Below are 10,766 nucleotides of genomic sequence, written 5' to 3' on the forward strand. Positions count from 1 at the left end.
GGCTGCCGAGGGGGAAGGGCACCAAGCTGACGGCGTGCAAACAGATTGTGCAATATTTGCCTTGCACAGAGCTCCCATTGTAAAGCCTGGGAGTTCTGCTTTCAATAATTCCTCTGCCATAATGCCCCATTGATGGTGAGAGAAAGGCAGTATTGAGGGCTGAAGGGGCTCTGGCCCCGGGAAGGGTTAAAAAATAAAGAAAAGGGGGGGAAAAAAAAAAAAAAGATTTGAGGCTTAGTTTTAAACTTTGCTGTGTGGCCCTCGTGGCAGATCGCAGGCGCTGAGAAATATGCGGAGCCTGTTTGCATAACCCCGTTTGCAGTGAGCGTTTTCAGAGCCAAAACGCAAGTGCGGCTGGAGCCGGGGGGCGGTGGGGAGAAAAAAGCAGGAAGGGCTGTGATTATTTTCATTCTTGCCCCAGGCCACATAAAATTAATAAAAAATTTAAAAAAAAAAAGAGGTAGTATTTAAATATTTGGTTAGAGAACCAGCTGTGCAAATGCAAGGAGCTGTGCCAGCTGCAGGGACATGGAGGGACCTGGCCCAGGCGCTGGTCAGGGTTTGCTGCCTCGCAGGTCATGCCACTGGGCTGAAAACACCAAAATGGAGCATATTGGACTTTGGCTGATGGCTTTACCCTGGCTGCTGCATGATTTCTCAGCACTGGGGGCTTGGTCCCAGCTGGAAAGGGCCTGCAGGCATGTGGAAGTGCTGGGCTGGGGTGCGGGTGGGTGATGCTCTGGATTGGGGAAGCTCGGCTGGGATGCGGGTGGGTGATGCTCTGGGTTGGGGAAGCTCGGATGGGGTGCGGGTGGGTGATGCTCTGGGTTGGGGAAGCTCGGATGGGGTGCGGGTGGGTGATGCTCTGTCCACAGAGCCACTGCTGGCCCCATAGCCAGCACCCAGCTCACCCGATGGGGCTCCCCATCACCTTGAACTGGTAAAACCACCACGGATCAGGCTGGGAGGGAGATTCAGCATGTTTTGTCACAGCGGTTGATGTGACGGGGAGGAGTGGGGCTGTCCTTGCCTGGGCGGATGCAGGACCGAAGCAGGCAGGGTCCGCCGGCTGGCTCAGCATCCATGGCCAGGCTGGCTGCCAGGGGAAACCTCCCCGTTGTGCAATGCGCTGGAGCTCTCCAAAGAAGCTCCTGGCTCTTGAGACATCTTTGAGTGAGGCTGGACGAGTGACTGCCTTGAATTAAGAGTGGCTGGGGGGGTGACTGCAGGCCCTGAGTACTTTTTCCATCCCTAGACCTTGTGATGTATTAATCATTCTCAGAGCAGCTGGCTTAAATCGTCCTGACCCTGAAACTCCAGAGCTGACATTTCTTCCTCTTCCTCCTCCTTCCTCCCAGCTGCTCCCACCTCCTGCCTCCCCGTCAGATGATTTCAGTGGGGCTGGTTTGAGGGTCGCATTGCACCCCATTTCTCCTGGGATCTAGAGCAGTTTCCCCATACCCCTTGCTGCTTTTCACCTTTTTATCAATTCTTGGAGGAGAACCCAGGCTGTGCATCCCCCTTCCCCAGGAGATATTCGTGTGCTGCTGGGACCCAGCCAGCTGTCCCCAGACCTTCAAAGCAGGGTCACTGCCAACAAATTCACTATTTATTCACCCTTTGGCTCTTGGAAAAGCTCCCTGAGCTGAGTTAACCCCGCTGTTTCCTCCCCAGACCTGGGGCCAGCTCAGACTCGCCACTGATTTGCCTGAGCCAGCTGCCCTGGCCAGGCACAGAAGGTCCCCTCTCCGTGCCAGCATGTGCCCACGTCTCTGCTGTTGGTTCCTTCCCTCCTTTCAACCCTCTGAGCTCTGGCCATCGACAGCAAACTAAATTCAGGGCAACTCTCCCAACCTGTGCTTCCTCTGCTGAAGGCGTGAGCAGGATGTGACCCACCAAGTGGCTGCAGAAGCCGCTGCAGCAGCAAATCCATGCACTCGTGAAGTGCTTGGCTCTGCTTTTGCTCCTCAGAGGTGGGCTCCAGGCCCATTCCTGCAGCCGGCACATCCCTTCTTCTGCCCCCTCCTGCACCTCCCTCCCTGCTCAATCCTCCAGTTCCAAACAAGACGCAGTTTATCAGTGGTCTGTGCTGCCTTCAACACACTTTCTTTGCTGCATCTCAGGCCCCACATCTCCAGTTTCCTCTCTGATCTGTAATATTCACCCAAACTGACTATTATTTGTTAATTGGAAAGAGCTGTGATTATAATCCCTGGTGATAACTCTGTCTCTGGTCCAAGGTGTGCATGGAGCCATGTGTATGGGGCCACAGGTCAGGATGCTCGGGGAGCCCTGCAGCCCCAGATAGCTCAAGGAGGGCACAGAGAGGTCTGCCTAGGCTGCGGGTGTCCATAGGGAACAGTGGAGGAGCACACAGGACCCAGGAGTTGGGGGTCCTGAACTACCCACCACCTCTATTCCCCTTCAGTCAGGTCCAGATTTTTCCAAGAGGAGGGAATTGTTCAAAGCTAAAGATGTCAGGGGAGAAAAGGGAGACATGCCGGAGGCAGGTGAGTGGTGGGAAGGAGTGAGGGAAAGGGAGAAGAGGAGCGGGCAGAAGAAATGAGTGATGAACCCCCAGGGATTAATCAAACCTCACTGAAGGGCTCGACCCAGCCCTGCTGCACTTCTTTGAGCGAGCAAGGGTTTCCACCAGCAGAGAAGGGTGCAGAAAACAGCTATCCATGCCTGCCTCCCAATCCTGTCCCCCTGCAACCCTCCCTGTGCTCCCGTAACCCCCCCGAGCCCCAGCAGAAGCAGGCTCTCTGCCTCTCCCCGTCCCCATCCTTGTCCTCGTCTCCTCCGCCTGTGTCTAAAGCCAGGAGGGAGAAGCCCACCTTCCCTTTGCCTTTCCTGGGAGTCACCCTTGTCCCTGGGAGCAGGCAGCCTTGTGCTCCCTCCTGCCCCCTCCTCCGCAGTGCCTGAGGTCCCATGGGGCAGGATAATGTGGGGCAGGATAATGTGGGGCAGTGGGGAGATGTGGGGCACGGGGGGGGCTGGAGGTGTCGGGGGAAGGGCAGTGCTTGGGGCAGAGAGCGTGGGGGGAGTCCAGGGAGGGGACCCAGAGGAGGGGATCCAGGAGAGGGGACACGGAGGGGACCTGGAGGAGGGAAGCCTGGGCTTGGGGACAAGGGGGGAGGCCCAGGGTAGGGGGCCGGGAGCCATCTGGCTCCGCTGTTCCTCTGAGCCAGCCCTTGCAGAAGCACAGGCAGAGCCTTCCCAAAGCCCCCAGCGAGCCCCCGCCACTGCAGCCCCGCGGTCCTAAAGGCAGGCAGGGTGCGTGGGCTGGGGGGGGGGCTGTGTTGGGGTGCCCTGTGTGTTGGGACCCCTCGGGTCCCCATCGGTACGGTGCGAACAGCCACAGGGCTCAGCTCCCGGCTCTGCCAGGGGTGGGTGAACATGGGTGGGTTTGTGCTACCAAAATTCCCCCTTCCTGGGCCAAGTCCTGCCCTTGGGAAAGTCGAGGGGGCGAGATGCATGGCAGGCACGATGGCTTCCTGGTGCCTGATGAATGCTGGCCCTGCGAAAGGAGTTACACAGGAGCATCGCTCATCTCTCCCAAAAGCTCCCCTGAAGCATCAGGGCACCGACCTGGCCCCTTGTGCCTGCACCCCAAGTTCAGCCCAGTGCCCCCGCATTGGCCGAGATCTCTAGTTCACACCAAACCTTGCCCCTGGCTGGTGGCCCCTCTCTGCCTCAGTTTCCCCACTTGGAAAACGGGTGCAGCAGAACCCACCCCACTCTGTAGTGCTCTGCGTGCCCCTGGGTGGTTTTATTCAACACTGGGGGTGTCCCAACAAGTTTTTGCAGCTTCCCCTTGCCCAGGATTTATTTGGATGGTGATTCTGGCAGCGCGAGCAACTGGCCCCAGCAACCCCCCCCTCCAGGGACCCAGCCCTTCCTGCTGCCCTCCCTGGCTGGATGCTGGGGGGGGCTTCAGCTGAGCATCCCACCAGGGCCCTGGCCCACGTGTCACACGTCTCGGGGCAAGCGGGGAGGAAAGCATCGGCGGCTCGGGGAATGCCACGCTTAGGACCCTGCACGCTCTGGGGCTTCCTAGCTTTTTCCTGGAGCTGCTGAGCTGGGAGGGGCCGAGCCTGAGGCTCCCCATAAACCTGGCGGCTTAGCCCACGTCCCAGGCAGATGTTGGGACTCTCTGCCTTGGAGCGGAGGGTGGGAAAAGGAGAGGGCGGCTCTTCCCCGGAGAGTGAGGAGGGGAGCTCAACACCCCTGGGCTTGAACTTTAGCACCCTCTTCCGCAGGAGTTTAAAGAAAAGGATCATCGTATCCCGAGTGAGCCGTCTGGATAGCCAGGCAGGCGCAGGGCTGGAGCGGAGGAGAAGCCAGCTACTTTCTCCGGTGAGGTTTTTATGGGGTTCTTCATAAAGAAATAACACTGGCGAGAAAACGCCAAGAAGCCAGGGAGTGTTTCTAGCGCTCAGGACGCTTGGTGAGCAGCTCTGGAGCTGCCGTTAATCACTGCGAGGAGCCCGTCCTGCCGTGCAGATGTGTTTGATTGGAGCGGCGTGAGGGTTATTTTCTTTTGACTGAAGGCAACCCAGCCCTGGCGGATTAAGCTCTTTGTGTGTGCGCGAGGGTGCCTTCATGGGAGCTGCTCCCGCAAAACTGGCTGCAGGGGTTTTGGGGATCATCCCCTAGGTCGGGGGACTCTCCTGGAGGAGGGGGAGACCTCCTGTTTCTGTGGCTCTGAGACGATGCCGGGACAGTAGCTCCCTTTACAGGCAGCACTGTGTGCTCCGGGATGGCCGTCTATGCCCTCACGGGCTTCTCGCTCGTCAGCCTGCTCAGCTTTGGCTATTTATCCTGGGACTGGATGAAACCCAGTTTGGTGGCCGACGTGGCCACGGACCCCATGGAGAAATCGCTGCCTCCCGCCTTCACCAGGCCACCCCACATCATCTTCATTCTGACTGATGACCAGGGCTACCATGACGTCGGGTATCATGGCTCAGATATCCAGACGCCAACGCTGGACAGGCTGGCAGCAGAGGGTGTTAAGCTGGAGAACTACTACATCCAACCCATCTGCACCCCGTCCCGGAGCCAGCTGATAACCGGCAGGTAAGCCAGCGCCTGCTCACACCCCACTCGTGTCCCCACTTCCATCCCTTCCTTAGCTCTGTGGGGCTTAACCCCAGCTCACCACGAGACAGATGCCCTCGTATATTGGCAGATGATGGAGATCCTCCAGACAAAGGTATCTTGCTGGCTTTCTCTAGAAGACTCCCTGGGTAAATGGTTGATTTTCTCATGAGATAAATCGTGGCACATGGTAATGCCCAAAATGCAGATGCCATTGGGTAACAGACATCACTTTGGGAGAGGGTGGTCTTTGGCGAAGAGCTGTGTCCCCAGGGCATTCCCATGTTGCTGTCACACTGGCCCTTGAGGATCTGCTGCTGGGCTGTGGGGTCGAAGGATCATTCTCACCTCCATCTACAAGTCCCTTGGACCGTGCTTTTCCTACTTGTGTGTTCAGTGCTGCACTGGCCAGGGCAGGCTGGATGCTGGTCCATCGCACTCTTCCATGGAGGCACAGCCAGATCTCCCCTGATCCTGGGCCCTTCTGCCTCCTGGAACAGATGGGGCTTTCCCTGGAGCAGGGCTGGGAGGTCAGCACTCACCATAGGAGGCAGATTCCATCAAATCGTCTCCTGCTGAGGAGTGAGCCCCAGGGATGTGCCTATGGATGTGGTCACCTACTGCCTGGGGCTGGTGGAGCCCACCGGGGTCTGGGCAAAGGTCTCTATTCTCTCCTGGTGGCTCCAGAGGGATCCAGGCATCTCCAGGGTGTGCAAAGCAGGGGAGGACAGGGATGTGTGGGCACCCAGGTGGGGCACTGCCAGCCTCTAGGGATCAGTAGACAACTCTTGATAGTGCTGCTCAGCCCTGGCAGAGCCCAGCCAGCTCCCCTGGGCTGGCAGCAGCAGGGCCAGCTGCTGGTGGCATCCTGGGAGAGCAGCTCAGTGTGCTTTTGAGATGTCTACTGAGCTCCCTCTCTTTTTTTTTTTTTTTTTAATCTGCTTTTGATACTTTTGGATGGATGAGGAGCTCCCTGTCTCTGGCATGGAGCTTGCTCCATGGGTTTGGGTGGGGTGACATGGAGAGCTGCATGCATTTGGGGTCTCCTGTACATAAAGTGCCACCATGTCCCCACCCAGCGCTGCTCCCCATTGATTCTTCTTGTCTCTTCCCCGGCAGGTACCAGATCCACACAGGTCTGCAGCACTCCATCATCCGCCCTCGGCAACCCAACTGCCTGCCCCTCGACCAGGTCACCCTGCCACAGAAGCTGCAGGAAGCCGGTTACTCCACGCACATGGTGGGCAAGTGGCACCTTGGCTTCTACAAGAAGGAGTGCCTGCCCACCCGTCGGGGCTTCGACACCTTCCTGGGCTCCCTGACGGGCAACGTGGACTACTACACCTATGACAACTGCGATGGGCCAGGTGTCTGCGGCTACGACCTACACGAAGGGGAGGACGTGGCTTGGGATCAGAGTGGGAAGTACTCCACTCTCCTCTATGCCCAGCGTGTCAGCAAGATCCTGGCATCCCACAGCCCCAAGGAGCCCATCTTCATCTACGTGGCCTTCCAAGCGGTCCACACACCTCTGCAGTCACCCAAGGAGTACATCTACCGCTACCGCTCCATGGGCAACGTCGCTCGCCGCAAGTACGCCGCCATGGTAACGTGCATGGACGAGGCGGTGAAGAACATCACCTGGGCCCTCAAGAAGTACGGTTATTACGACAACAGCGTGATCGTATTCTCCACTGACAATGGCGGGCAGACCTTCTCCGGGGGAAGCAACTGGCCATTACGGGGCCGCAAAGGGACGTACTGGGAAGGGGGAGTCCGTGGCATCGGTTTTGTCCACAGTCCCCTGATCAAGCGCAAGCGCCGGACCAGCTGGGCACTGGTTCACATCACGGACTGGTACCCGACTCTGGTCAGCCTGGCCAGGGGCAACCTGAGCAATGTCCCAGGCTTGGATGGCTATAACGTCTGGCCTGCCATCAGCGAGGGCAAGGATTCGCCACGAACTGAAATCCTACACAACATCGACCCCCTGTACAACCACGCCAAATACGGCTCCTTGGAGGATGGCTTCGGCATCTGGAACACAGCCGTGCAAGCCTCCATCCGGGTTGGGGAGTGGAAGCTCCTCACTGGTGACCCTGGATACAGCGACTGGATCCCTCCACAGACCCTGACCAATTTCCCGGGGAGCTGGTGGAACCTGGAGCGTCTCACCGACGGCCTGAGGAAGTCTGTGTGGCTCTTCAACATCACTGCCGACCCCTACGAGCGCTACGACCTCTCAGACCAGCGCCCAGATGTGGTCAGGACCCTCCTGATGAGGTTGGTGCACTACAACCGGACAGCCATCCCGGTGCGGTACCCTGCAGAGAACCCACGGGCTCACCCGGACTTCAACGGCGGTGCCTGGGGACCTTGGGCCAGCGAGGATGATGCAGAGGAGTGGGAAGGTGGTGGAGAGCCCCTGAAAAGTAGGAACAAGAAGAAGAAGTGCAAGATCTGCAAGCTGCGCTCCTTCTTCCGCAAGCTGAACACCAGACTTATGTCCAACCGCATCTGACGGGAGACTCCCCCAGCATCGACCCAGCCCGGCCAGGATGAAGCTCTGGACGGCAGTGCTGCGGGGTGGGAGCGAGGGAGAGGGACAGACAGGGAGGTGGCCAGCACCCATTTGCTTTTCCTTGCTCCAGGGTTCACCCCAAAACACCTCTCATCTCTGGCTGGACCGGTGGCCACAGGGAGGTGGTCCCGGCAGGCGAGGAAGGGTGATGCGGACTGAGCCGTGCTGCTCGGTGGTGGTGTACATGTCCTCTGAGCTGGGCTGGCCCGCGCACAGCCCCTTCCAAAGAGAGAGACCTTTTTCTCAAGGACTCTGCAGGCAATCGAAAACTTTAAGTGTTGGCCATTGCAACAGCAGGAGGAAGCGCGGGACCCTGAGGCGGTGATGCAGAGGGGCTGGCCAGCCTCAGCGGCTCTGCCTGCAGGTTGTCCCTCATGATTTCCCTGTATATACGTGCTCCCGACTTTCTGCCTGCTGCCAGGCAGCTGCCTTCTTTGCTCTTGCTCTGGGAACTTGAAGGCCTCCCCCAAACCCAAGACCACAATGTTTCCTTATTATACTTCTTTGTGGAAAGACGGATTCCTGGCCATGGATGTCAGACCTGAGACCACCATGGCTGGACTCAGCCTTGCTACTACAGGGACCTCATGTGGGGTCATGGCTTCTCCTCTCCACTGGCTTGGGGGGACAGGAACAGCCCTGGTGAGAAACTATGGCCCACGGAGATGCGATTGGATGCACTCAGAGAACAGATGGTTCTTCACGGCCCCCCATGTGGGAGGCAGGTTTGCCCCAAGCTCTGGTGGACTTCACATGGGTCAGCCACCCAGCAGACCCTTTCATCCACAGTTCTGCCTGGCCAGACGCCCCCATGTGCATGGCTGTAGGCACCCACGTTCCTCCACACGCATCCTATGCATCTGACCAGCCAACCACCCCCAGCTGCCCCTTCCCAGTGCTGGGGCTCTCCCCATCCTCACATCCCCACCGCTGAACCTGGGGCAGAAGGAAGATCTCAAGAAGGTCTCCGCAGAGGGTGATGTGCTGCTCTGTAGCTGCAGGACTTTGAAGCCGTGGGGAGGGGACGGAGACGACTCCCGCCTGCCAGCACCGCACCGCATCCCCTCGCCGCAGATGGGCACCGCTTTCCCAGCAGCGCACGCGTAGGGGGGGAAACACCTCCCCATCATCCGTCTGCCATGGGGAGCCAACCCATGTGATTACTGGGGGCCAGGTAGCTCGGGAGCTTGGGCAGCCAGCAAAGTGCCGTGCCCCCGCGCCTTCGGCGGGGTGCGAGCGTGCATACGTGCGCTCAGAGGAGAGCTGGCGAGGATGAAAGAGGGTAAATAGCTTTAAAAGCGTTTTGGATGCATGGTGCATTTCCATTTACACAATGTGTTTTACATTTCTCCCCACAGGTTTCTCTTGGTGCAGCGTGTGTAGGCGAAGGCCCTGCTGTGAATTTTGAAAATAGTTATTTTTGTCTCTGGAAAATGAGGCCCGTTAGGACTTGTCAGCTCTTGGATGAGCAGTGTGGGCTTTCTTTTTTTTTTTTTTTTCCTCCCCTCTCTCTCTCCCTTGCAAAATAACATTCATTTAAAATCTGTCATTGAAAGATGTGACAATTGGCAACGTGCACGCTGAATACCTTTCAGTGTGCTTTCAAGTCCTGTGTGTGAGAGAGGGACGGGGACGGGAAGAGAATGCAATGACACGTTTGTTTTTTTTTTTCTTACTCTTAGCTGGATTATTTGGGGGAATTGGGATTTTCTATAGAAACAAAGAAAAAAAAAGCTGTCAGCGAGGCAGAACAGAGGAGGCCTCTTCTTGTAGAATTGGGAAGGAGTTTGCAAAGCCAGAGCGTGGCAGTGTGTGCACCGGTCCCAGCTGCTCCGTGCACACCCGTCACCGTGCCATCCCATCGGCTCCCCACATCCCTACGGGCAAGTGCCCTGCAGCAGCATCAAGGACAGGTTTCAGAGGGGGACTCAGCTCCTCCATCAGCCCCATCTCCATCCCCGGCTCCCTTAGCACGTCACTCCATGCGGACCGGTCCCCACGGCATCACCCCGGCCGAGGCAAGCCCTGGGAAGATGCTGCGCATCCTCGAACTACCTCAACCGTCCAGCCTGGTCCCCTGGGATGCGCACCACCGGTGTGCCCATCGGCAGCGGGGCTGCGGTGCCAGCTGCTGTTTGGCAAAGCCAACCGGTTGCTGAATAAAAAGCAATGTTTCGCTGAAGAAGAGGAGGCTGCTGCAGGCTGAGCCAGAGCCGGAGGAGGACAGAGGGTTATGGCTGCAGGGGGCTCGGGCACGAGTCACGGCAAAGGGAGAACCAGTGCTGGAGGGAGCAGGAGAGCGGGGCTGGCCATGGGGCGGCGACAAGGCTCGGGAAATGGCTTTCATTTCCATATTTATATAAACGCATCCAAGTTTAGTCCTTTTTTTTTTTTTTTTCTTCAAAAATGGAAATTTCCATGAAAACATGTTAGATTTTTCTCCTTTCAATTTTACTAATATCCCCATGGAAAGGTTCGTCCGGTCTTGCTTCATTTCCAGTTTCTGATCTGCTGGGCTGAAGTTGGGTTCGCGCAGTCAGCCTAGCCATAGCGTTGGATCTACGTTCTTTTTTTTTTTATTAAAAAAAGTTGCATTCTGAATTTTTACAAAAAGAAAGAGTTGAAGTAAAGTCTCTGTCCCCAAAAACAAAGAGGAAAAGTAGGTGGGAGTATCTCTGGGTGCTTTGAGAGTACAGACCCTCCAACCTGAGGAGAGCAGTTGTCCTTCACCGAGGTTTCCAGTCCCGCTGTATCTGCACATTGGGCTGGGAAGGTGCAGGTGGTGGCTGCTGCATGGGATCCCTGTGCCACCACTGCTCATTAATGGTCTCTGTGGGGAAAAATGCAGCAAAGTGCCAAAATCCTGTGTTTTCACACCGTTCAAGCCCCTTGGGAGTGCCTGTGTGCTCTGGTTGTCAAGGGCTTAATGGAGCTGGTGAGATGCTCAGGTGGTGGAGCTCCCTGCCTGGCCCTGATGCTGCACCCAGATGTGTTTGCACACAGACTGAGCGGTCCCCTCCTTCCCAACCACCCTTCAAAGAGCAGTGCAAGCCCAAGGCTCCTCCAAACCCTGGGCAGAAGC

At 57.4% G+C, this 10,766-nt stretch overlaps 1 protein-coding gene across 1 annotated transcript; it reads left to right on the forward strand.

Annotated features, from left to right (window-relative positions):
• The first annotated feature begins 4,153 nt into the window (after window positions 1-4,153).
• Window positions 4,154-10,318, forward strand: ARSI (arylsulfatase family member I). The gene is made up of 2 exons (XM_069772466.1): window positions 4,154-5,082; window positions 6,223-10,318. Exons 1-2 carry the CDS (start codon window positions 4,763-4,765, stop codon window positions 7,622-7,624), a joined length of 1,722 nt encoding a protein of 573 aa, XP_069628567.1. The 5' UTR covers window positions 4,154-4,762; the 3' UTR covers window positions 7,625-10,318.
• The last annotated feature ends 448 nt before the right edge of the window (window positions 10,319-10,766 follow it).

The sequence above is a fragment of the Haliaeetus albicilla genome, chromosome 27 (assembly GCF_947461875.1).
Source record: "Haliaeetus albicilla chromosome 27, bHalAlb1.1, whole genome shotgun sequence".
Taxonomy (NCBI): Eukaryota; Metazoa; Chordata; class Aves; order Accipitriformes; family Accipitridae; genus Haliaeetus; species Haliaeetus albicilla.